Source organism: Cylas formicarius, unplaced genomic scaffold, assembly GCF_029955315.1.
Source record: "Cylas formicarius isolate icCylForm1 unplaced genomic scaffold, icCylForm1.1 PGA_scaffold_3__17_contigs__length_32017465, whole genome shotgun sequence".
NCBI classification, from domain to species: Eukaryota; Metazoa; Arthropoda; class Insecta; order Coleoptera; family Brentidae; genus Cylas; species Cylas formicarius.
In genome coordinates this window covers 16,928,557-16,956,425 of record NW_026844326.1, presented here as the reverse complement: position 1 = coordinate 16,956,425, position 27,869 = coordinate 16,928,557, and the positions used below count along the sequence as shown (strand labels likewise).

Sequence of the window (27,869 nt, the reverse complement as noted above, 5' to 3'; positions counted from 1 at the left end):
ACTCTCACTCTCTCTCTCTCTCACTCTCTCTCTCTCCCTCTCCCCCCCCTCTCTCTCACTCTCTCTCTCTCTCTCTCTCTCTCTCTCTCTCTCTCACTCTCTCTCTCTCACTCTCTCTCTCTCCCTCTCCCCCCCCTCTCTCTCACTCTCTCTCACTCTCTCTCTCTCTCTCTCTCTCTCTCTCTCTCTCTATCTATCTGTCTAACGTACACCGTTAAAAAGAGACAACAAAAATAAAGCAATTGCAATCCTACATTGGTATGAATTATTTGTAGCCTTCGTATATTTTTCTACAGCGTAGGCGAGATATTAATAACATAGTTGAGAACTTTTAGCTCCATTAGCTCTATTTATGTTATTAAAAGTGTACAAAGACTTTCATTTAATTTCATTTATTCCCATTGGACTTACAACCTAAGTATGGGAATTGCAATGATCTAATCTAGGATAAGAAAGTAACAAATTAATGTATCTAAAATGTGATATTAGGATAAAATAATCACGACAAACACAAATTTAATAATAACTGTTTCTAGTTGACTTTGCAAAACAGACCGATTGAAATTTTATAACGAGTGCCTGTTTATGCAAAAGAAACTTTTAATTTATTTGTCAATACCGTGTTGTTGCTTGCAAAACCGTATTTTATTCTAAATAACAAAATTATTATATTGGAAAATTGAGCGTTTCAAAAGAATACAGCGTTGCCGGATTTTAGAAAATCTGTAAGCCGAAGTCGCTTATAAAAAGAACTATCAAGCTGTGGATTTCGGTAAACTTTTTAGCTAATTGCTGGAAAGAATTAACGCCAAGTAATTTTGGCAGATTTTTATTACAAAATTAATCCCTGGCCGTTTTTTAATCCCCTACGCAATTTAAAATGAATACCGCACAATACCCTTTAACAGATATCAGTTAACGTTGCCAAACTGCCCAAAAGAAATGCGGTTCCAGATTCGACCCTTGCGGAACCCTTCTCGAAAAGAATCCATATTCTACACAAACTGGTTCTTATTTGGCAAATAATATGCGCAGTTCCAATAAGTCGCTTTACAATTCAAATTTATGTAATTTTGCTAACAATGATATTGCCCAGCACTCATACAGACAAATAGGGGAATTATAAAGTTTAACAACTAACCGTGTTGGCATATCTAATACCAGGATTGTTTCAAGGAAGACGTAGCTGTGGCCCCAGCTAGTTTAATGTATGCTTTGCATTAACATTGGGACCGTTACTTTAATTTTAAGTCCCTTTCTTACGACGAAATAGTGGGGCGAAACAGACGTAGGCTTATATGTTGTAAAGCTTTGGTGTGTCTTGGCAATGTTTTAATCCATTTTCTAGAACTGTGGTGGGTGACTGGCAACAGTGGTTGGCAATCAGAAATCTGACCAGAAAATGTGTAATATTTCAATTACCTCTATAGAAAACAATAATGTAAAATAATATATACATATCATTCAGTAAGAAGTTTTAAATAAATTGATAAAAGAAATAGTTCTTCTATATACTCAAGCAAAAAAATAAATTATAATTATATGAAATTTAAAATACAAGGATAGAAGGTAAAAGTTGAAATAAAAAAATTAATTGGGAGAATATTTGTAATCTTTTTTGGAAAAGTAGTAGGTTTTCTTTCTTTTAGAATTCAGGTAAAGAATAGTTGAAGTGAACTGTTTTAAATATATATTTCACAAAGAAATATTTAAGCTGTTGAATGGAAATAGAAAAATATAGGAAAAATAATAAGGGACAAGTTCATTTAACGCAAAGCCCATAGAAAGTACCTGGGCATCTAACATTGCGAAGAATTGACATTGACTGGAGGTTTCGAAAGTTGCTTATCGGTTCCGAATTCATTCGAGTGTGGCTGCACCGCAGAATCTCAAGAATACCTTGGACGGCTAAGCTAACAAACGAAGAGGTCCTAAGACCTGTCAACAATCAACGCGAACTGATTAAGAAGAGTAAACGGCACATCTGGGACATATAACACGAAACACGAAATACCAATTTTTGCTGATCGAAGGTAAGATCGAAAGCCGGAGAGGGATCGAAAAGAAAAAAATGTCTTGGCTACGAAATATCAGACAGTCTACACGATATAGACTCGTAAATACACACCGCAAGGAATAAAGTAGCAATAGAAAATGTTATCGCAAACATCCATTATGGGATACGCACTGGAAGAAAAGGAACTTTATAATGACTATATTCCCCTAATGCGAAAAAATCGAAGTATACGTTTATCACATCGGAATTGCCAATCCAATTAGTTTTAGTTAGTTAGTGCAGAGGCTCAATGGCCCTCAAAACTGGCACTGTTTTGCTTACTCTGTACAGCAAGAGCCTTTTTTACCAACCCGGCAAGTCATGAATAGGCACGAAATATCATAACTTGCGTGGAAGCGCAACTCACTACAATTTGAACAACTTATTTTAATAAATTGCTTTGCTAGTCATTCATATGCCCATAATATATTATGCAACAAATGCGGTAAACGGCATTTGACTCACGAGTGACTTTAAAAGTTTACAGAACATGTTGCATACTATACTTTTTCTACGACCGTTAGTTTTCGCGTACATTTTCGCAAAACAACGCGAATACATTCAACATACAAACGCCACACAAACCCGAGAGATGGTAGCAAAAGATCGAATGTTCAAATGATCGAAAATCCCGAACGGCGTTCGGGCAGGGGGTGGTTTGTAACAGTCGATCCGCCAACAGCTGAGTGACATATGATCGTGACATATGATCGAGTAACAGAATGTTTAGGTTAGAACCAGCGATTTTTATAAGTATATCAAGTTTGAAACTTATTTAAAATGATTTAATATTTTATAGTAGCTCACAAAAAAGGCATTTTGCATATTTAGTGCAGAAACGTCGTATTTTATAACATTATTCAATTTATAGGATTAAAGGTTAATAAATATATGTATATTCGAGTTATTGCAAAAAGATATCTCAGAAGCATAGAAACAAAATATCAAGCATCAGGGAAAGTTGAAGGGAACGTTGTATTCATCTTAAGTAAGGGACAACATAATCAGGAACACTTGAAGGACCAAATACAAGACAGGAGTTGCAAGCATGTGTAAGAAAGAAGATCAAAAGAATATATGCAATAGACTTGCGACAAGGTGAAAAAGTTATTAGTAATAAAAATATTTGTGGAAATGTGTAGTACATTACACTGTACGACTGAAACTATATAAGTATTAATAAATTTCAATGTTAACGTAATTTTAAAAATGCCGAAGGTGCCTTACTTCCTTCAACTCAGTATGTACCTCTGGGCAGAGGTGCAGGCAATCAAATGTACCTGTAGAACTAAAAGACTTGACTAGAGTTCTGGGAGCAAGCGAGTAACCTAGATATTAGATTGGTTACACAGTTTGGTAAAAAAGCTTGGCATGAGCCATTTTTGTCACAAGGTCCTATATTAAAGGATATTAACCAATTTGTTGATATATATATTGATATATATATATATATATATATATATATATATATATATATATATATATATATATATATATATATATATATATATATATATATATATATATATATATATATATATATATATATATATATATATATATATATATATATATATATATATATATATATATATATATATATATATATATATATATATATATATATATATATATGACGTTTATTAAAAAAATTACTGGCAACCCCTAATAAGGTTTATAAAGGTCCTAAAAATAAAAAATATTATTATAGGATTTTACTTGGACAGACAAGGCACTGCGAAATACTATGTTTTGGGAATAATTATTAAATGTTTGTGCTTAAAATTTTTGTTTCATTTCAAACATTTGAACAGTTTTACATCATAAAAGAGAACAATCAGTACAAATATTTTCTGGTACCCCAATCCAACAACAAAAGATTTGATTTGATTTCTGGGCCTCTGTGGGGCTGTGAGTCCAGAAACCAGGTCCACGATGCTGTAGATTTAAAGTATTTTTGTATCACCATAAGTACATTTTTATGTGATTCTCATGTCGCTATAGGAAATGCCCCTTGTTTGTAAAGTAGGCTAGGGATAGGGGCCCATAAATGTATGTTATCCCAAGGCTCACTCGCAACTGGCTAGAACAAATTGCAGAGTGAATTCAGTCAGCTTATAATCAGTTTTGTTCCCATCATCAGCTGTAAATCCTACCTATTTTGCTAAAAAATTAATTTTGTTGTGCACATTGTTATTCATAAAATTTTTATAAATTTGATTTGATAGACGTCAACTTTTACCTTAGCCGGTGGCTGTAATAAATAGGAGGCGATAATGACAATAAAACATTCAAGATACTCACGGGTTAATAAAAAATATTGTTTTGAATGCGGGTTGCAGCACCCTTCGATAAAATTAAACTATATTTTATTAGAAACAATAATTGACCGGATGCATAGGAATTCATGTGTCCTGTGCGGATTTAGCAATCGATGTACGTCCTGTATCTTTAAAACAATCACCGTTTTCCTAATTCGTATTCGAATCACACCTATCTAGTATCGACTGCCAAATTCCAAAGTCTGCCATTTGATCCTCTGCTACATCGAGATCCCTCGTGAGGCGAGACTGACCGAGACTTTCCGAAACGGGACCGAACATCGTTCGGGATTTGATTTGAACATTCGATCATTTGTGGTGTTCCCGAACCCGTGGGGTAAAATCCCGGAAACGTCCGAAGTGGCTCGGATCCGAAACTGACGTGGTAAAGTGACGCTTCCCGCGCGCTAGATCGGTGTGTAATTAGGTATTTTACAGACGGTAGTAGAAAAAATATATTTACATTTATTAAGTGTTGCAATTTTTACGCCACAATAATATAGAATTTATTCAGCAGCACGATATGTTTATTTATCCATTCTATCTTAAACCTTTACCGCGACAGCATCATTTCAAAAGTAAAACGCGACTCGGCAGCCGTCATCCTACCCTAACTGAGTATGTCGCGATCGTGTTCTTCTACTGTACAAGGAAATCGTCGTCTAGAGAACTATCGTGATTATAAACAAATGCCATATCATGTTTGTTGTCTCGGATCACGAATTCCGAGTCGGCATAAGATAAACCCGAAGACACACGAAAACCACCAACAAAAACGTGTAAATGTTCGCTACGGACACGTTTAATTAACGAAACGTACTCACGAAGAACGGCGGAGAAGAAAGTGAAGCATGCAAAATCTGCATCCGCATGGAGGCGCATTCCCATGCGCGAAGGATGCAGCGAGCGATCGAAAATGTAGCCATTTGAATACAATTATGGTGGAAGCTAACTGAAAGTTGCTTCTAATACGTGTAAATGTGTAACGGCGTTCATTGTTAACACTCCGCGTATAATATAAATGACTGACGGTGCCAATAAGTCACTCCAACTGTAACCGGTGCCGTTGTGGTATTTGCTTTGCATAAAGTTACATTGTTCAAGGTGCGTTTGTAACCTCGTCTGTTCAGCCTTGCGATGAATAAGTCATATGAGAATTCGCGAGTGCAGGCGCCGACGCGTGAACTGTCTGCACTCCGAACGAATTAATGATTATAAAGAGATTTTATGTCACCACTTTTTTAACGAGTTTATGAACAACAGTACTAGATTGTATAAACTAGGGGTTGCTCCCAGCAAGGGACACAACAGGAGAGAGACCATATAGAAGCAACATCAATGAAAACTACCGCAAAAAAAAAATCAAAATCTGGCAGACAGCTGTAGAAGAGAAGAAAATCGCAATGTTACTTACTCTATACGCCACGGAATATCGCGGGCAAACTACATTAGATAAAGATAGCTTTATTTCCATAAGCCTTGAGTTACAAGTGTTGGATATTGTCAGTATAATTCAAATATAAATAATATAAAATTATTTTAATACAAATAATTATTTATTTTTTTTGCGACAACGTCCAAAAACCCTTTCTAGTGTTTGGATTAGCAATCGCAATGGCTTCACTCATGGCACGGAAAACCACAAAAAATATTTGAAAACTGCCAGACCACTTTCGCTTCACTGCAAAGAGCATTAAACAAAAATGATTTAAGTTTCCTTCAGCTTTAGAACAGTACTCGCTATAACTATTCTTCATATAAGAATATTTTGCAAAAAAATATTCTTAAATTAATCAAATCAATATGAAAATTAAAAAAAAATGGCTCGCTATTACAGAAACACAAAGATAAATTTCAGCTGTTTTCTTCTTTCTTATCACCACTCTTAATATAAGTATATAGACCATAATAATAATTGCCTGTGTAGATAGTGTGGAGAATCTATTTTATAGTTTAGGATGAAATATACCACGGTTTGCCTAAATTCCATTGAACTGTATAACGGCGATATCGAGACATCTGTTGTTTCCGATATGTATGTCAGAACGCGGAAGATATCAGTCAATGATTATGCTTTAGCAGCCGTCTTATTTATGTATGGACAGTTAATTAACATCACCATGTAAAAGGGCAGTGCTAACTGCAAGTCACTTGAAATCGACTCTTTCGAGCGCTGGGTAATTTCTTCTATAAACTTACTTGTAAAACATGAAATTTGGGATGGTTTTGGGTATAAAATGGACATAAAAAATTTAAAGCCTTTTCCGATGTAAATTCCATATCAATAGTTTGACGTATCAAATTTGTTTTTTTTTGATAGATATAATAAAAGTGGTGACGTTTCTATTTTCAATCTCAACCGTGCCTAAATTAAATTCCCAAAATGTTTCTCTGTACACTTCGCGCCTAGGAATAATTTTCAAAAAATCATGTACTGGAAAAAATTTTCGGGAATAATTGGAATACTAAGGACAATATAAGTGAATAAATAAATAAATAAATATTTTAACCTCGGCGAAGATCAGCAGAGCTGTAAATATTTCCCACTTATGTCGGTTGGTTTAGTTAGTTGTGTATATGTTAAATATCATTAAGTGAAAAAAAAGTAATAACCGGCGTTTACACCGATAAGTGAATCACGAAAATAATTGGAAAATTACTCACTGACCTTTGGAGAGTGTGTAATTTTCCGAAATAAACTAAGCCGACAATTTGTTACGTGGTCCGCTAGAGAAAGGGCAAAACAGCGTCGCGCTTACCTCAATTCAGAATTTAAAACTGTTCGAAAGGCTGATTACAATACAATGGAACGCTTGAAAATAAAATAATCACGTAAATTACATCTCTCGCGTCCGCCAGAAATTACTACGGTTTTTTTCATAAAAGATTACGAGATCAACGAGTACAAGAAATGGTCGCTATTACGGTTGTCGTTTCCTGAATATTTGCTCCAAATTCTTCGTAAATTTATCTATCTTCTTAACGGGAGGTTCGTTAAAACAGGCTCGGAGTAGCTGTAAAGTTTCTAATGTTTCGGGGTTAGCGGAGTTGCTTAAAATGCGAGTGATATTACGGTTAAGTGATTTTTAAGCCTAATGCGGACATGTTCGCATGCTAAACATCATCATTACTGTCTTTCTCTCGATAATGTTTGCCACTCAGTTTTTTTTTGCAAGAAAACAGTCCATGCATTTGTTTGATGGTCTGCTCTATATGATTTTCTTCTTTCTGTTGACTAATAACGGATTTTCATTCATTGGATTGTTTTTTATTTAAAAGATGAAGAAGAAGATTACATAAAATTTAACCGAAGACGCGTCAATGGAATTAAAATAATGTGCGGTCCAAAGCATAACTATTTAATTATTGTATAAGTAAATATTAATTAATTAATAAAATTGGTCATGACAAGCTGATTTTAAAACAATATATTAATTTGTAAAAAAATTTTAAACCTTAAGTAAAGTTCAACATTCTATTGTTTTGTAAAAAGGCATAGTGACATACTTTAACTGGTTTTTCGGGGATGGCCTCAATATTAAGGATCACTTGAGTCATGCAGCGATTTTGAAAGTCGTGAAAAAGAAATATCCTGTAAAGTCTTAAACAAAAAAAACCTAAAGACATTATACTAAAAGCAGGTATTGCAATAAAAAGGTTAGGAGGACATTTTTATTCTTGTTTTTTTGTTACGTTTAGTGATTAACTGAAGAGTCATTATCACTATGAAAGTAATGTTCTGTAGCCCTTAGGATAATTATCTTATTGTAGAAATTGATTCGTAAAATGATTGTTACAAGAAAAATTTATATTATATCAGTGACTAAAGACTATTAAATGAATAATTTTTCAATTAAAAACCAAGGCGCTAATGTAAAAGTGTAATACCTTTTATACAACTAAATCATTAAGGTAAAATCATCAGGCATTCAACTTTTCACCAGCCTGCCTGCTTAGTGTCAGTTTACTGGTGTAAAAATCACGACGAATAGCCAAAAATTCCTAAACGTTGGCATATAGCTTTTTAGTGATCAGATTAAATAACCATACATTGCTAGAAATTTTTGACTATGAGTGCTGTAACTTAATTATATGTTACAAATGATAAGGACTTTGCAGCTGTAAAATAAAATGGTCCGGAGGCTAGTTTTCTTCGTTCGACGTTTTCTTCGAATAAATCACCGCAGAGCAAATACATAAAATAATTATTTCAGTGGTTAAAGTCTAAAGGTCATTTATTCATTCATTTTCATAAAAATTGAATTGCTCTATTAATGCTTTCAACAATTTTTTTTACTTACGTCGTATGATTTTTAAAGACGCGTGCATGACAATTAATATTAGGACCCACAACATTAGTTGATAATAGTGCAGCAGACGTTTCTGGTGCAACAAGTCGTTGTTAATATATGGAGTGAGTGGTGACGACTTAGGAAAGAAGAGAAAAAAATAGAAATAGTTAAAATGGATTTGTTAAGTAGAACATTAAGAATATAACATATACATAATGAGGAAAGACAAACAGAACGAGTATTTACTAGCGCAGATACAGTAGAATGTTAACGAAACTGTTGGGGTAAAAGAAGAAGAGGAAGGCCAGCAAGAAAATGGAAACATGAGATTAAAAAAAACATGTATATAAGACATTACAGGCATCGTTTCGGCAGCTACAACGGGATGTGCGGGTCAGAGTAACACCGGTTTAATTCAATCATGGCGTCATATAGATCCGAATCGGCAAAATTGCCGTACACGCAAAACACCAAGATGATCATCAATCCGTTCGTCGATGCAATCCATCTCGCAGCTGGCTCGCCTAATGAATGGCTACGCTATTTGCATTCTTCTAATTGTGCAATAAAAAAGCGGAAGTTGGCTGAAATTTCTACGCGCACACGGTAGAAGAAGAAGACGAACGAGTACCATTATTTTAACTAGCGTATCAGATATGCGGTGTTATGACCGACCATTAATAACATCGGCGGCGAACTGCCACAATCAAACGCAACACCCTGTGTAATTTGCATCTATATTACAATCATTTGTTCCGCGATTCAATCGGTTTTCGGTCTTAATGGTTTTTTTAAAGGCTCACGCACGCGGAGGCTAATGTTGTTTTAAGAGGTCGTCGCATGAGGCTTTGTCTCCTTTCGTTAGTACCAGGTAATGTATATATTCACGTAACCTATAAAGAAGCGCCTTCGCACCGTCTCATTCCCGGATAGTTTGTATACGTAGAAATTGCAACACTTAGTTTTATGGTTGGTCTTATCAATGAAAGCAATTGACGACATTTCTGTCCGGTTGCTTTAAAGTTTTCTGCAATTTTTTAGCAGCAGTCTCAAGACATTAAATTTTCTGCGATGCAGCTTTAGAATATAGCTGGATAACAGCAAATTTTCCGCAATTTTTTTGCAGCTTGCTAAAAGAAAATGTTTGGCCATGTAGGTACACGATTACAAGAGTTTGTGTTGTCATTTTGGCTGGTCATGTAATTTTTCTCAGACAAGAGGACACCTTAGGAAGATTTTCATTTTGATTCAACTAAAAACTAATAGAGATATGTTACAGAGTGCTCAGTGGTATACCACACCACACAATTTCTTTGTCGATAATGTCTAGAATACGTGAAATACGCAAACTTCTCATTAAAAGCTGATTTAAGTAAATTGATGACAAATATACCGCAATCGTATCGACAGCTTTAGTATTTGTAAAAAATATTTCAAAAGTTGCGAGGGATCACAAAAATTGAATCCCGACCCCCACAACTGAATATTAACACATAGCTCACTGGAGTTAAGCTTAGCTTTAAAAACATATACTGTTAGATGGATTTTACGAATAGTTTCCGCCATACAGTACTGCGCATGCTTATTTGACCACCTTGTACATAATTATTGCAACGTGCACATTTTTTATAAAAGTCGGAGAAGTTTTAATTACATGGTTAACTCTTAAAATTAAAAGGTAAACAAAATAATTATCCGTAACAAGGCGACGCTTATTCGAGTTGAGTAAAGAGACGGGTATTGCAATAACTGCGCGTGCTAGCAAAATTACCACAGGCCACCCAATCTGCATTCGCAAATGGAGCGACATACGAATATACGACTTGTGTACGTCTGTAATTAATTTTCGAATTTAGAATAAAAACGACAATTGAAAGTCATTTAAACCTTTTTTTTTGCTTTTAATCACGGCATATCAGTAATATGCGTAGTTACAATTTGAATTTTCTAAATAGGAAGTTCACATAGTATTTGTTAAATGTATATCCACCTGCGAAGTACATTATTTTACTTGATTTTAAATTCATCCCTTAGGTTAGAGTTAAACAAAAATCATAAACATTTTCAAACTTATATAAAAATACGCAGCGAGTTTTGTCGAATTGACATTTGTGATGATTTTGATGATATTCCTACTTATACTGTGTATATCTGTAAAAAAAACGCCCAAAGCCGAGAAAAGAGAATTATGGTATATCAGTCAGTTAATGAAATATAGTAGAGTAGAGTAGATTAATTAGGCTAAAGTCGTGAGGTCCTCCGAAAATTGAAAAAACAAACCATTTCGGTGAAATTTTTGTGTATTATTTGTTATAGGAATATAATATGGTCAGGTGAATATTTTTCTGCTCAAGGCGTCTTAATTTTTGTCCATAACAATTTCGTTTATACACTTTCCACATAAGATAATATGACACGCGACATTTAAAAAGAACTTTTCAATGTAATGTAAATATTTTAAAATGAAATATTTTCTATGTTAATTTTTATAGAGAACAGAGCTTTATTCAATCAGTATTAAACAACCAAATGAAAATTCTTTAGTTAATGTTACATAACAATTAATGAAATAGCGAAAAAAGCCCAAAAATTGTTTTAAATTAAATTAAACTACGTAGTTGTTTCCGGTTTTCTGGAACTTTCATTGCGACTTCAGAAAAAATATTGGAGAAGGCCCGAACTATAACCGCTATTGCGTAACCGAGAGAAACGGACCCTCCTCCTTGACCTTGACCGCGAGAGGAGACCTACAATTAAGTATAACCTAGTTATTACGCAACGCGCGGTCTCGATATTTTGATGACGCGACTGAAAATGCTGACGATGCACGTGTTTCGTTCAAACTTACTTGCGTAAATGACTGTGGAAAATTCGCTCAACTTGTCGAAGATAACGCTACCGTCGTTGTCGTCAAACATTACGAGTATAACTAATGCATCGCGCACGAGCTACGAAAATATTAGGTAAGTAAAACAATGTGATAATGAGTTGCATAAATAAAAATCGAGGAGAGAGAATTATGAAATTTATCGATGACAATTACTGTTATGAACGGAGTGCATACTAATCGCATAATTACAGCTAATGGAGACTCGACCTATCATACGAATTATAAAATTAATAAAGAAAGCGGTCGACGCCAATATAATGTCATAATCTGGAAATATCAACAGTGCGTTAGGACGGAAACCTTTTAGTGGCGGCTACTGTATACACGAATACATGAATTTTTGAAGTCACCAGGCGCGGTCATTTCAAATCTCGTTTTCAGCTAATAAAGGGGTGAGAATCCAAACAAATTAGCCAGATGTTGAGACGTTCAACAATGACCGGTGACAGTGCATCCATTTTCCTTGTGGATATGATATTTTTTAGCCACAATAATATGCCCCGATCCCATTAAATTTTCAGGATAAAAAGTAGCGCTCATCATATTCTCTTACAGCTCTCAGAAACTATAGCCAAAAATTAAATATAAAAATTAAAGAGGGGTATTACAAATCTTGTACATTCGTGGCGTTTCATTTCTCGTGGGCGAGTATCAACTTTCTTAATTTTATTTTAATGGTATATTGCTTTATTTTTGAATTCTAGACATATTTTGTGTATAATGTCCTATACCTAAGTCTAACCGTTTTTGACATTTTTAATTTTTTATGAAAATGACGACACCAGGGTACGTGAAAAATAAGATTAAAAATTAAAAAAGTGAAAAACAGTTTAATTTATATAGAAACTATTTATTTTCATAATCTTGTCATATTTAGCATTAAAAATTAAGGCAAATTTATATAATATATTTCCTTTTAAACTTTTGTCTATCACAATGAATATGCTGTTGCCATATAAGTTCAGTTAATGTGAGGTGGCTATGACGGCGTTTGAACAAAACAAGTGCTGCCATTTCAATTCAGTCGTTCAATATGTCGTCCACTTTGAGCAATACAAGTAGTATAAAGGGTTTCTCGATACATGATGGCATTTCTAAAAGATTCAGTCCCATTTAAATATTCGATACCTTCTCTTATCCGACGTTTAAGTTTCTCGGCAGTTAACGGTTTGTGTTTCTAAACTTATAAAATTAGGTAGTTACCAAATTCATTTTTAATCTTATTTTTCGCGTACCCTGTATCGAAATTTCTTACGACATCCGTTATTCGAGTCCTTTGTCTACAACAAAATTTACTCAAGTGAAACAATAAATGCTTCCGAATGAAGAAACTGGCAGATATTTTACATCTTGCAAACGTCATTTTTCTCATACAAAATTAAAAATTTCGAAAACGGTTAGACTTAGGTATAGGACATTATACACAAAATATGTCTAGAATTTTGTATAGAATTCAAAAATGAAGTAATATACTAGGTGTTCCCTTTAAAATAAGAAAGTTGATATTCGCCCATGAAAAATTAAAGGTTTGTAATGTCTCAATTAACTTTTGTATTTAACTTTTGGGTCCATCTCCTATAGTTTCTGAGATGGGGTAGTGTCCCAAGATAAAAGGCCCACCCTATACATTCTGAAGCTGTATTTCAAAGTCAACATCCCCTATTAACCATTATAAAAAAACGAGCAAGCATTTACTTTACTTTACTCAAGTTTTAGTTACACTTTTAAAGCGCTACCGTTTCCTTTTTACAAATCCTATTATTTAAATACAATGCTGCCTTTGAACGACTGAAGTTTAAATGAAAATGGGGTGTCGAATACCCAAATACGAAGGAAATGACTTTCATTCTATCGACATTATCATTTCAATTATCAGAACAGTGAGAAAAAGTTGTTATCCGTCCATTATTAGGCATTTTTTGGCAAACTTTTCTGTATTTTTCTTAAATATAGCAATTATTAAACAATAACTATCTAAGTTTCATTCCATTACTTTTTAAAGAAAAATTTTAACCATTGATTTTATATATGCCAAAGAAAATTTTATCTTAATAATATATCGGAATAAATACATTATTACTGCCACTAATTCCGGCCCCAACGTGCTGAAAAAATGGCGTCGAAATTACCGTGTGATCGCTATCGTTTATGCGCTTGTGCCGTAATTGTTTTGTATGTAGGAATTCTTGATGGAACGAAGTGACCCACGTATCGTGACGACGTGGGTATTCTAACCTTGGTTCTATAAGAAGTATGTAAAAACATCAAACACTTAGATATGATTAATTGTCTATCATTTTTTAAATGAACTTCGATCTATTCTGACATGCCTCAACTCGGAGGCCTTTGAGAAATCACATAGATTTGCGATTATTGTAGTAATATTATCTACCATGCAATTTTTTAATTATTAATTGACTTCATGGTCTTTTCAGCATTTCTAGAAAAATTTGCATTTTGAAATTAAAATATTTCGAAATTGGTCAGAAATTCTATTTCGAAATTCATCGAATAATCGCTATATTTATTTTAAGTAAAAAAAAAGTTATAGCTTGCAGCTACATTTACATCTATCTACCTAATACAGTAATTAATAAGGTAACCTCTATGACGTTTCCAAAACAAATAAAAGGGCTTTGCGATTTACTAATTAATCGAGTACAGATTAATGTTTTCAAATAATTTATTGGTCGGTTTTTGTGTCAATAGTTTTTGGTATATTATTCCAAATTACTGTTTCTTTATAAAGTGAAGATTTTTGTGATTTGCTTATTTTCTTATTATATTAAGGTATCTCTACCTCCGTTGCAGACCGAGATGGCATTGATTTGCTTTATTTATAATGGATAAAAATCAATATTAAAGGTTGCTTTAAAAGCTTTGCAACTAATCATGAATCAATCAATCATACACACAACTCGTTAATTGTTCTCATTTAATGATCAAAAATATCGTTATGACTATTAATAGACCAATTATTATATAAACATCGCGCGTTTATATGTAATTCTTTCTATTCAGAAGATCTCAAGGAAATTCCATGCTGAATAATACAATCAATCCAGCCAGCACTCAGTACTTACCAATATCAACATTCAATCAACTTTTTCCAAGTTTAACCCCAATCCAGAATTGATTTATTTCTTATATAAATTCAACAGGATGTACAATCTCAGCCCCTAAATGAAGAGGGGGAAATATGGAATGAGGAGCAAAGTAAAACAATATAAAAAAAATCAAAATTAACACTACAGCGCAAGCTAAAATACCCAACCAGATAGATTGACCAAATTTTTTAACATTGATGGAAGAGATGCCAGATACTATTGCAATAGGAACAAATTTTGTTAAGGGGAGCAAATTATTAGACCTCTCAAATGCGAAGGAAAACGTGTGTCGATGTCTAGCACCATTACGGGGGACGTGAAACGATATTTGCCCCAGAAAAAAGGAGCAGTTTATGGAGAAACTTTAGTGAAGTCAGGACGCACAGTAAAGGGGAACTCTCCAAAGTTACTGCGTCCCGTTGAGGGTAAATACGACCCTCTGTATACCTAATGTAGGTAAGAAACCGCCTTTGGACAGTTTCTGAAAACAAAACTCAAGGTTCTAGAGGCGCTGGCTACTAACTGATCTCTCATCAAACACAGCTCCAAGATACCTTATTCTAGTAAGTGTGTTCAAGGTGGAACGGGTTATAGATTAATTGAAATGAAGTGGATTTTTTGATGGAGTAGTAGTAGTGTCGTGATCTTGGAGGAATTTACAATCAGTGACAGTGTCAATGTCAATTTAAAGAAAAGAAGTGGCCCTAAATTAGAGCCCTCCGAACTCAAAAAACTGACTGTGATTGTAGAGGTTCGATTATTGTTCATCAGATAATGCAAACTAGTCAGAATCCTTATCGAGTAATAAATACGTAGGGGTCAATTTGGTCAAAAGCTTATAAATATCATCGACTTGCCTCTTCGTATTGACAGCGTCGCATACGTAAATCGAGAATACGGCAGTATAACTAAATTGAGTCATATGTAAATTATCGTGTGGCGAAAATACGTTTATTGATAAGGCTATCGTTTATTTGCATCGCCTTCGCCACCGCATACGTCATGCGTTCCTACGAAATCCAATTAACAAACAAAATCCCGGCCGGCGTAAAAATGCAACAATATATATTAAGCAGGTGTGTAACTCCTCTAACGTCCAAAGGAGCGCAATGTTCAAAGCCGAACTGCTTTATAAAGTATTCCGGGCATTTGCATAAAGTTACATATAAATGGGAGGTAGGTGTTAATAAAACGTATTTTAGTATATAGAGCAGTATGCTGGGCATGGTAATTTCTGGTCGGTTGAATAAATCAACGCACGAATTTATTGCATTTTTAGTTGGTAATAAGAGCTAGAAAACGTCGGGCGATTCTAAGAAAAAGCCGGCCAGCTTTAAGTTATCACCTCGATTTACATAGTAACGCGTTGGGATGCGAAACGTTTTATTTTAGTGGCGGACATTTAATGAAATGAAAGCACGCAGCTCAGCGACACAAAATACGACGGCGAGCGGGTAAATAGACATTTTTCTGCGACAAAAGTACTACCTCGATACCGATTGTAAAATCGCCACTGCCACTTGTTAAGATCCTATAATAGTTATTTATAACTATGCTAAAAACGTAGTTTTGTTTTGTTGGAAGGAAAGTACAATGATAAAGTTTAGGTTCGGATAACACATTGCGGATGGCAACCATTCGCAATTTTTGTACAAAACAACCTTTTACTAAGAGTTTACAGGATGACCTACTGAAATAAAGCACCCCGTGAGTAGAGCTCCTTCCGATATGCTACCGAGAAAGTTGCAACAACTTCAGGAAAATGAATATTTATTCATATAAAATAGTTATTCATCATTCTCAATTTCAATAAAAAAACATTAAATTGCACTATTTGCAAGCGTTGTTCAGGCGTGAGTCTATTCATGATGAATTGCCAAACCAAACTGAGAATAAATCAGCTATTATCATGATTCGGGTTTAAAGGCCTTCGTCGGTTGGAATTACTTCCTTCCTTCAGGAAGTAATTCCAACCGACGACGGCCTTTAAACCCGAATCAAGATAATAGCTTATCAACGGGCCGCGAAAGCCTTAACCAGAATAAATCACTTGACAGCTGTTAAATCGGTCGCCATCTTGAACAGTAATGCCAACTTAAAGTTCTATACATCAAAAAAAAACACCCATTATAACGAACTTTTCCGGTAATATGTTTTAAACCTTTTTATAGTGAGACAACTTGGCGAATATTTGTTATATATAAACAAAAAGTATTGAAGATATTTCCATACTGGTAAAGACGAATTGTGCTCGGATAATTGAGAACCAAAAAAATTCAGAAAAGCCGAATAATTCAAGGTTTTCTGGAATGGTTTTCAAGATACAGGGTAACAAAATTTCTTTTTTAAATCAGTTTCTTATTAATGTTTCAGAAATTCTTTTTCGGATGCTGTTGAAATTCGTTAGTGCTATTTGTACTAATAAATAACGCATATAGCTTCAATTATGTTCCAACATACAATATTATTGAACACAAAAATGCATGCTGCAACCTTTTTTTATATGTTGATATATATCGTTTACCCATTTTGGTAGATAAAAAATCAAAAATAATGTATAACATTTCGTTGCACACCATAAGCAAACTAAGAACTGCGAGGTGTGAATGTGTTATTTCTTCTACATCAACAGTTTATTTTTAAGATTCATTAAGCAAATTTTTTTAGATTTCATTAACGCAAAAAATACACATAATAATTCTAAAGAAAAATTAGTAATACTAACTAAAAATAATATATAAACACGATCGGTCAGGGGACAATTAAAATAATACTATTAGAGAGCAACTGCATTTTTAATCTTTACTACGGACGTGCAATGAAGCGATAACTAAAGGCCATATTTATTGTGTTGGTGCAGTTGGTACTTTTGTCACAAAGCTCATTATTTCCTTCCCTACTGGGTGGTCTAAGGGTTGGTTTGATGTATCAATTCGTTTCATTGACAAGTAATAAACTTGTACCATTGATTGCAATTTGATATCGGGATAGTGTTATTCCTTTTCTGCTACTAATCTTTATTAAGGGTCGAATGCTTGGTCTGTGCTGAACGTCCCGCGTGGCGCCCCCCCTTTTATTTTTCCTTGAAATTTGCATAAGAAACGCCAATGCGTCGATGGCTAAACAAATAAGTTGTTCAAATTTATTCCTCCCAAAAAGGCGGCATGTGAAATCACGACCTTTGCGGATGCCTGCAGGACGCCGAACCACGCCCGGGTGACGTAATTATTTTTTTTTTCTGATCACGTCGATAGAAGCAGCGTACTATAGGTAATTGCCTATAATTATTGTTATTAAGAGTGGCCACTGTGCCCAGACAAAGAACGAATTTCGAAAAGTGTCAGTCAGTTTTTTTTTCGTCCATTTAAAACACGTATCTGCAAGAAACAAAAAGCACATCACTGACTGTCATAATATATGTGTTATAACGTGCGATCTCATAAAACAAAAGTGTTTCATATATGCTGGCCTACAAGTCGATTTTCAACGGGTTGGAGGAGGTCACAAAATAAATATATGCAGAGAAATACGCATTAAATAATCCAGTTGATTGCTAAAGACACTATAATTTTTGTATTTCTTATTAAAATTGTTTATGTTTAATGGCGTCCCTTTAATGTTTTAAATACTCTGTTACCATTTAAAGAAAGAAATAAAAGACAAATAAACAACAGCTCAAAAAATCCTGAAAAAAACTTTAACGTTCAAAAAAATCTTCGCTCGCTATATTTTGGGGGGAAAATTTAAAAAAATTTGCTTTCTGAAGAATCAAAGTTAAGATCACAATGAAATTTTATAAACTTGCAACAATAACCAAAACTGATCAAAGCAAGAGAAGAGAAAAATTGAAAGAAAAACTATTAATTTGTATCATATCTCTATTTCAAAATTTCTGCTTTTGAGCTGCGGCATGAGGGAGTTTTCGGTTATTTGGGTGACTTGCCATGACATTATAGTAATTTATTACTTAATGCGAAACAAAACTAATTTCCAGTTATAATATTTCCATGACATTTAAAACCGAATCTCCATATATTTATACATTTATTCTAGACATTTAACGAGAAATTAGAATATATATTATAAATTCCTCTATTTTAAAGATGTCTACACCACTGTACCTATTTGCCTGATCAATCACGAGTCGACCAATTTGGATATTAAGTAACGTTACATCATTTGCGTAAAGGTAAGGTATTTATTCGTCCGAAAGAATTATGAACTTTTGACGATACCTAATATAGGCACCAGTCGCATTTCTTTGCGCTAATGTCCATTGCATTGCACGGCAGTGACTTTTTGCGGTATTCCATTCCAACCAGATTACGAAAATTTTACTTTTACCGGGCTCACACAGCTCGGGCAAACCAAGATCGGATTGGCACTTTCCTTGTCTAATCTCTAATACGGCTAAGAAGTCCCAAATGCGAAAAACTTGTCCAATGCAAGTAAATAGTTATAACGGGGAGCCACTATCGCACGGCAAGAAAGAAATTTTCTTTACGACCGGCAATTCTATAGAAATCTCCTACATATAAGGAACAATTGCGGAGACGTTTAGTGTCGCTTTGAAAATAGCGACCAATTATTTATTTCAGCGAAATATTTCACGAGTTTATGTGGTATTGTGGTTTTTCTTTAGAGCTGTTTTGAGCCGTTCAAAAAATTTAGACGGAACCGTCTCAAAACTCGTTAGTATAATGTTTGGTTTGCTTTATGGTGGGAGTTTAAGTAATTTCCTCGCAAAGGAGCAGAATATGCGTGTAGAAGATCGATTTCGTATAAAAATTACAGAAAAAGAAACAGATCGCTTTTTAAAAAAAATAAATAAATAAATATGGAACGGATTTGAAATTTAATAGATGAAACAGAATTGCTACAGCGAAACATCATTAATTTAAAAATATTTCGTGTGATAAAGGTCACGAAACAAACGGCTTTAGACTGTATTTCTAACAGTTATTGGGATCTCGATAGATTCCTTATATCAGTTAATTAAAACATAATGTGTTTTATGAGAAAAAATATATTTTTTCTATTCTCTACTTTAAAATGTCCTATTATACACAGATCGGTAAATGTATTCGGGCTGTTTTGCAAAAATGTACGAAAAAACTATAATGGTCTTTAAAAAGTATATTATGGCAACAACAACTTCTTCAGTCACTTGTTAATTAAGCACTCGCACCAATTGTGCCAGATACTCTTGACTAAAATGCGTATTATACTTGTTGCATAATATACTATTCCCGTTGTGCCTTTTTCTCGCTTGTAGGAAAAATAGTTATTACAAGAATTCATTATCAGTCGATCAATACTTTTACTTTTTTACAAAACATTAGAGCGTTGTAACAATATTGGATAATATAATAATGGGACGTTGAAACTAAAATAAAATAAGCACTTAAATGCAAATGATAAATTAAAAAAAAATACGTTCTGGGTATTTATACTCATATAATATATATAAGAATAATAACAAAGTATGTCAAGTGGTATAAAAAATAACGATGCATAATTTTAGGAATTTTCTAATAAATAAGAAGGTTCATTCACATACAAAAAATTAAATGATATTGGAACCAAACAAAATAATCTTTCTTGAATGTGTTTAGGTCTATAACTAATAACAACACATAATTCATTTATTAGAAATAAATAATTAATTTTTCATGTTGCGTACAGTAAAGTATATCTCAAAGTATATCGCCTTTATTTTTGACGGAACCTCCTCCACAAAGTAATTACGACTTTCGTACCTATTGTTACTAGGCACATCCAACAATCAATAATTTATTCATTGGAAGGCACAAACAGGAAGAAGTCAGGCATTTGTCGACCAATTGTTAGCGAAGGATATTGAGGATTCTAGCTCGTTTTCCCAGAACATATAACCAGATCAAGGCATATTTTGAGAAAATACTGCCGTAAAAATTCCGCAACAAAACGTACTGATGATCTGTCCGTCGTCGTGTTTGTTGATAAATGCAAAAAGGTTTCTTTCTATTTCCTCTTTATTATCGGCGCAGGTTGGCGCATAAAGCATCAAATACATTTAATCCGCGTGTAATAAATTTAATTAAAAATGTAATTTCTAATATACCTGGTGAGGCGATATACTTTAAGACGTACCATACACGAATTTGATAATACTGGATTGTATTATCAAGATTTTATTTTGTCTTGTTTTTGCTGGAGTATTTACACTATCGGACAAAAGTAGAGCAACAAACATATTTTTTTAGTATTTTTTAAATAAAAAAAAATTGGTTCATATTTTTTGCTAGTTATGATAAAATACTTTCCTTGCATAGCAAGTAATTTTTCACAACATTTTGGGTGTACCTTAAGTTAGTTGGTGAAAGCTAAATAATAATTAATATAAAATTTGACGAAAATGAAGGCGACAAAAGTAAAGCAACAAATTGTATTTAACAGTGTTTTATTTTATTTTATTTCAAAAAGTTGTATTTAACAGTATTGTATTGTATGTTATTTAAAAAAAAAATAAACACACATTTTAGTACCATAATAATAATTAATATCCATTATTGAGGATTACCTGCTGGCATTGACTCTATCAACTTTTGAGTGACATTTTCTGGAAGATTTGTCCAAACTTCATAAATTTTATCTATCAACGATTGTTTATTTGGAAACATTTGTGTACGAATGCGACGTTTTACTTCTTCCCAGAGATTTTCAATTGGGTTAAGGTCTGGCGACTGTGCCGGCCATTGCAAAATTCTAACATTGTTTTCTGCAAACCACTGTTGAACGAGTTGTGAAGAGTGTTTTGGACCATTGTCCTGTTGGAAAATAAAACGTAATGGCATTTCCCACTCTGCATAAAGGAACATAACATTTTGCATAATCTCCCTATAAACAAATCGATCCATTGTCTCATTAATGAAGTGTATAGGACCTACTCCATTCCATGAGAAACATCCCCATAAAAAAACACTGCTTTTACCATGTTTAATTGAAGGTGTCACGTACTTAGGGTTAAACCTTGTATTAATTGGTCGCCTCACACGTCGCATTCCATCAGAATTGAATATTTTATATCGCGTTTCATCGCTGAATAGAACTTTTTTCCAGTCGTTGGTGGTCCAGTTTAAATGCCGGCGTGCAAAGACCAACCTTGCTGCTCTGTTTCTTACTGAAACTAGCGGTTTTTTTGCTGGCCGTCTACTGAACAACTTTGAAGCTACTAATCTTCTTTGCACAACCATAATTTTTGGAATTTCGGCAATTATTCGAGGTGCGGACTTCCAAGGATCTTGTTGAGCAATTCTTTTAATGCACCTGTCAGTCAATACCGTTGTTTTTTTGGGGTCTTCCCGATTTCGGCAATTTTTCTAAGTGTCCTCTGTCATTATACGATGAAATTATTCTAGATACGCTGTATCGAGGTAACATAAGCTGTCTTGAAATATCAGCTTGATTCGTACCTTCCATAAATGCATTTACTACTCTTTGCTTTAGGTCTTTTGAAATTGGAATTCCTCTTGGCATAACTAGTCCTGCACACAAATGGTTAACTTAGCACAAAATCAACCCAACACGAGTTATTCTTGCATTTACTTTTACTAAAAGCATCTTTTTGAACAAATTTTAGAAATGTTGCTGACGCTGACGCGTCGCTAATACGCATTCAAAAACTAATGTCAAAATAAATTCATTTGTTTTGTTTGTGATCATCAATAAATCATAGCCTACTTTAATGCCCTCAAATGTATTGTATTTGTATACAATACCTTGCATGTATAATCATATTTTTGGGACTTGTGTTAAATATATCTTATTTTTGAAGATGTTGCTCTACTTTTGTCTGATAGTGTATATAAAAACAAATGAAACATGTAGTTGCTATGGGAACGTACCACATATATACACATATTTTTGATACTGCGTTCTAATCTTTTCTCTTTTTATAACAATCCTCCGTTTGGAATAAGTGAAACAACGACTGAATAGAAACAACCGACAATTCAAGACGCAGAAACTTTCTCGCACCCGCTATCTTGGGCATTCTTGAATATTATCACCCTGTAGAACATAAATAGCAGTTTTTCCAACTCGATATTGTTAATTCTCACCAACTGCAACACAACATAAGACCCTGGCGAGTTCTATTGATCTCGGAGAATAAAACAGCGAATCTACACGATAAATGCCGCAGCGTATCAAGTGTGATGATGACGTTTCCCATGTGGATTTGCGATGTTTAAAATTTATCGGGTTCGTTTAACATGCAGATGCACTCGGTGTGGTCCACCGCGGTTATTTATTGGTGACGGCAATTTTTTTTTCTACGGGCCAAGGTAAACACGAAACGGTAGACCATATATTTACGTGAAATTTTCTAATGTTACAACACGTTAACTTACAGATATTTTGGATTGCGTGGTAATCGTACATAATTATTGTTGATAACAGTTTTCGATTTATAGCTAGGTATTAAAATAACAGTAAACAGCTTCGATAAATGAACAGAGATAATTTTTAGTGAGACGCGAGCTTTAATAATGAAAGTGGTTTCGAAAGAAAAATATTCTCTAAAATGTATGCCAAATAATAAAATGAGCACCATGGAAGGATTGCAAGCAAGTTTTGGGAATAATAACGCAACAAAGAGCAAATTCAAAAAGGGGTTGAGTCTAGGATAGCAGAAGTGAAACAGCTACAAGCGTCACATCCCTTCACATTCCTACGTTATATTCGATGATCTGTTATCGGAAATTCCCAACTATAAACCAATAGTTAATATATTGCTTTCTCCAAAAAAAAGCAGTTGTTTTTTCTGGATCGTGAGCTGGCATTTTCAATAACTACTATCATGTCCGTCGGTAGATGTTTAAAATAATCTTAGCAAGTCAGCTATTAATCTTTTCCCTTTTGTCAATTTTACTTTCAATACCCTTCGACCAACTTTCTATTTGAGCTTTACGAACCTAGTAATCTTTTTATGTTACCCGGTCTTTGGTCCTATATAACCTTCATTAATCCACGTCTGAACAAGGTTTTGCCGGGAAACATTCCTATTCTCTTGTCCAAGCTCCTCCAAAATTCAGGCTGATTTTTTGCTGAATTTTGGTTCTAGTTCATTGGCGCCTTTCCTTCCTGTAGTAATTTGAACAAAGTGGTCTTCATAATTCCCGTCACACTTCAATATCTTCCACCATTATCTTGTATTGTAAAACTAAGATCGTCAAAAATAACTTTTTTGTACACTTCTAAGAGATTATTATTACAGCTTCTTGTCGTTGGAATGAATGTAGAAATTTCAGTAATATCGTTGTTACTTTGACACTATAGATTCGGCCATTCACGATCCTTAAAATTTCTTTGTAATGAATGGAGTTCCCAGTTTTCTTAGCCTGCATTATTTAGAAACTGACGTTTGCAAAAATTTAAAAATTTGGGATTAGTTTCACTGTTTTTGAAATATTTAAGACTTAGGGACGTGGTGTCCTAGAGCCCATTGCTCAGAAAACATACTCTTCTTCCGTTATATAGGCATTTACCTAACCTCTCCCAAAACCTCAAAAGAAAGGACTAGAATTTTCATCTATAACACGAAAATGTGGAATAAATATAAATACAGGGTGTAGAAAAAAATAAAATTTGATTTGTTTTCTTTTCTCGTACGGTTTTAATGAAAGCAATCAGATGTCATTGGACATGTCGTTATAACTATTTTGATAAATAATTGGGAAACTCTGCGTATCTCTACCTGTGATCTTGCAAAGTTAAAAATGGACATAAAGTAAAGTACTAAAACCCCTTGTTATGTATACCAGATATCACTGGAATAATAGTACTTATTTCCAAAAAGGAAGGGACATTCCAAAAAATCTTATACTAGGTGGGAGCCTCACTGACCAACGGTAGGAGGGGCCTTTCTGTCAAAAAAGTTAGGAAACGCCCTGCGCACAAACGATAATCTGCCATATACTCCCAAGTATTCCCCAACTTTTCCCCAACGAGCAGAACAGAGGCCTAATTGTGCCTCGTCTGCAATTTGTCACGTTTTCCAATCCCAATTTCCTGATTAAGAAATCCCTCTATTTTTCCAGGTTTTCCAAATTGCTGGGCCACCCAACGTGTTTTTTTTTATTTTGCACATTGAAAAATGACAATGAGGCTGCAACTGGTGTTTCGTTTAACGCGACGAATATAATTTCGTTGGCGTGAAAATGGTAAAACACACACGTTGAGCGTGGCGCCACTTTACAAGAAAAACTCATTATGCAAAATTTAACAAGTTTGAGTAAAATATTCAGTTTGCCGTTAAAAACAACCTTTAAGATTTATTTATCCGGACGTGTGTGGATATTCAGTCACACACTGAGAGGAAATATGTAAATGCAGATATAAGTTTTTTATAGCGCATCGTGTGGGAAAGGGGAAACTTGTCTGGGTGTTTGTAAAAATTCATGCGTGCCAGGAAAGTTTGAGTCGTGCAATTTGCATAGCCAGTTGACAACGAAAAGAAACAGATGCTAAATCGGATCGAAGTGAAATAATACAAATACGAAAATACCATTTGACATTTATGTATGGCTGTACAGACCAGTGGGACACCTAAAGAAATGTAATCTGTCGTTATAATTTTTAATAAAGATCAATGACGGCAGCCACTTTTTTTCTGACGTACAATTCATATTACCCTATGTTAACAGAGTAATTGAAGGTTAATTAACTAAAACTAATATAGGGTACCGTTTTTACAAACCAAGTAATTATGCTGAAAAAAATTTTAACAGGGGTGAGTATTACGATCTATTTTTGGTGATTTTCACACTGTGCTTGTAAATATATGTGAAAGTCCTAGTAAACAAATTGTTTTCCAAAAACCATTACATGGGGTATGCATTATCAGATTGTAAGTAAAAAAATCCAAAGAAATATTAAAAATCTGGTGTCAAAAAATTTGTCAAGCGGCTCTAAATTAGAAGAAACAATATTTTTGGAAAAGTACAAATTATTAATAATACATAATATACTTTGGTCATAACACATGGTTCATTTTTACCTAATTAATTAATTAAAAATTATTTAAAAAAATAATTATGCCCAAATACCAAAGCAAGACCTTCTCAGACTTTTGTTGTTGTAATTTTTAGTAAACAGTCAAAAAAGATATCTGGCACTGTGAAACCCGAATTGTTTTAATTATTTTTTTTAATTATTACTGGTGTTTGTCCTTCTTATTAAAAACTTTCTAGGAATTTTAAAGTATTAAAATCCTAAAAATTTAAGTTAATCTTTCCTATGTTTTTTTTTTAATAATCCGTTATTCAGTCGCACACTACATATACATATCATAATTATATGGTAATACACTATTGTATTATCACATAACATAACTGTCTAAACAATGCATTAAGCATTGGTACCGGAAGCATTTTAACTGAATTATCTTACAATAATCTAATATAATAATATTTTTTTAACTTTCTTTTCACAATGTTAGGCAGCACGTTGTATATCTTTGAGGCAGCACTTATTGGATTTTGCAATTTCTTATTTGTTCTGGGATTTAACTGTATATCAGTGCGATTTCTTAAGTTGTGTGAGTGTATTTCATTGATGTGATTTATTTCGGTGTTCGGTGATTTGTTCGGTGTGTTCGTTGTTGTTGTTGCTTTTAGTCTTGTTCTGTATTATTTTAAAGATAAGTATAGATTGTTCAAATTTTAACATAATTTCAATCGGACTAATTTAAATACACCGTTTCAGTGTACATTTTGTAATCTAAATTAAATAAAGTTTTACGGATTTTATTTTGTATTACACCCAGTTTTTTAAAGTTTGTTTTATTACATGTACCCCAGACTGCAATAAGATATCTTATAACCGAGAAGAAACACGCACTATAAATTTTATATCTTGCAATTTCACTTAAAAAATAGTTACATCTGTATAACGCTGCAACTAAGGGAACTGTTTTGTTCTTTATATGACTAATATGAGCATTCCAATTTAACTGGCCGTCAAGCATAAGCCCTAAATATTTTATTTTATCAACATTTTCAAAAGTAAAATCATTAATCTTAATGTTGAAGTTATTATTCTTTTTTTTTGTTTATTTAAATAAAATGTATTTAGTTTTTTCAATGTTTATTTTTAATTTGTTTTTAATTTGTTGTGCTTGCTATATTTGCCCATACTTCTGAATGTTTTGATATATAAATTAAGATCGTATCATCAGCAAATTGTGCTTCCGATTTAGCCAAGCGCAGACTCGAGAGGGGCCCAAGGACGGAATCCTGAAGGACCCCACAATTATTAATCATGACTCTGCTACTCCACTCCTCGAGAGTTGGTTAAGTATGTTCTAATTAAGTTTGACATAATCCCTCTAAGTCCCATTTATTCAATCTTATCGACAAGCAAACCATGATCGACAACATCGAAGGTTTTTCTTAAGAAATTGCCCTATATTGTGTATTTTTTGGGTTTAATTCAAAAATATCTAATTTAGGAAGCCATTGCATAAGACATTTTAATCTCATTTTAAATCACTTTTTAATTACAATCCAGATTTTGGTATAAATTTTGCCGCAGAACTTTCTTCCTAACTAACTAGCCAAGTACCAACAAATTACGATAAATATTGTCTAAAAGCTAATAACAATGGGTAGCGGGTCGTGAGTTTAAGGCGGCCGACCTGCAAAACTATCAGAGCAAAAATTAATGTGAAGTGGTTATTATCATCTAGCGAGATCAGACGATGAACAGACAATAAATGAAATTATTGTTTATGTTATCTATTGTGTTCTGGGAATCTTTTGGCGATTTTTGGGTCACCTAACGACACGTCAAATAAGTCTAGAGAGATGGCTATATAAATATATTAAATTTATGCATTCTACATTTTGTACACTCATGACTCTAACTCATTATCGTCAATAATTGAATCACATTATTCCATGTTCAATCGTAAATTACTACGAATAGATATTTGGAGATCCAAGTGCTGCCGCGTTCAATAAAGCAAAAACAGACCATGAGAAAGCTGGTGTGTGTGCATATCACAAGAGCCGACCGAAGAAAGGGATAATCGAAATTTAACACCCAATTGAACTCATTGTCCGTTCAAGTTAAATAACATTGTCCCGAAAATGGCATCGAAACCCGATTTAATCTAATTAATCGACTCAGCCGACTTTTATCTTGATCGAAAGGAGATGG

The 27,869-nt window shown here is 33.8% G+C and overlaps 1 protein-coding gene across 3 annotated transcripts in view; it reads right to left on the bottom strand.

Annotated features, from left to right (window-relative positions):
- LOC132700175 (calpain-9-like) overlaps window positions 1-27,869 on the bottom strand; it is a 119,912-nt gene that overhangs the window by 58,315 nt on the left and 33,728 nt on the right. The window contains exon 1 of one of the 3 annotated variants that reach the window (XM_060667344.1): window positions 11,518-11,625. The exons of the other annotated variants lie outside the window; for them this stretch is intronic. Coding sequence (XP_060523327.1) covers window positions 11,518-11,587 — 70 coding nt within the window. The 5' untranslated portion in view covers window positions 11,588-11,625. Of the gene's footprint in view, window positions 1-11,517; window positions 11,626-27,869 lie in introns of those variants that run through there. 3 annotated transcript variants of the gene reach the window in all.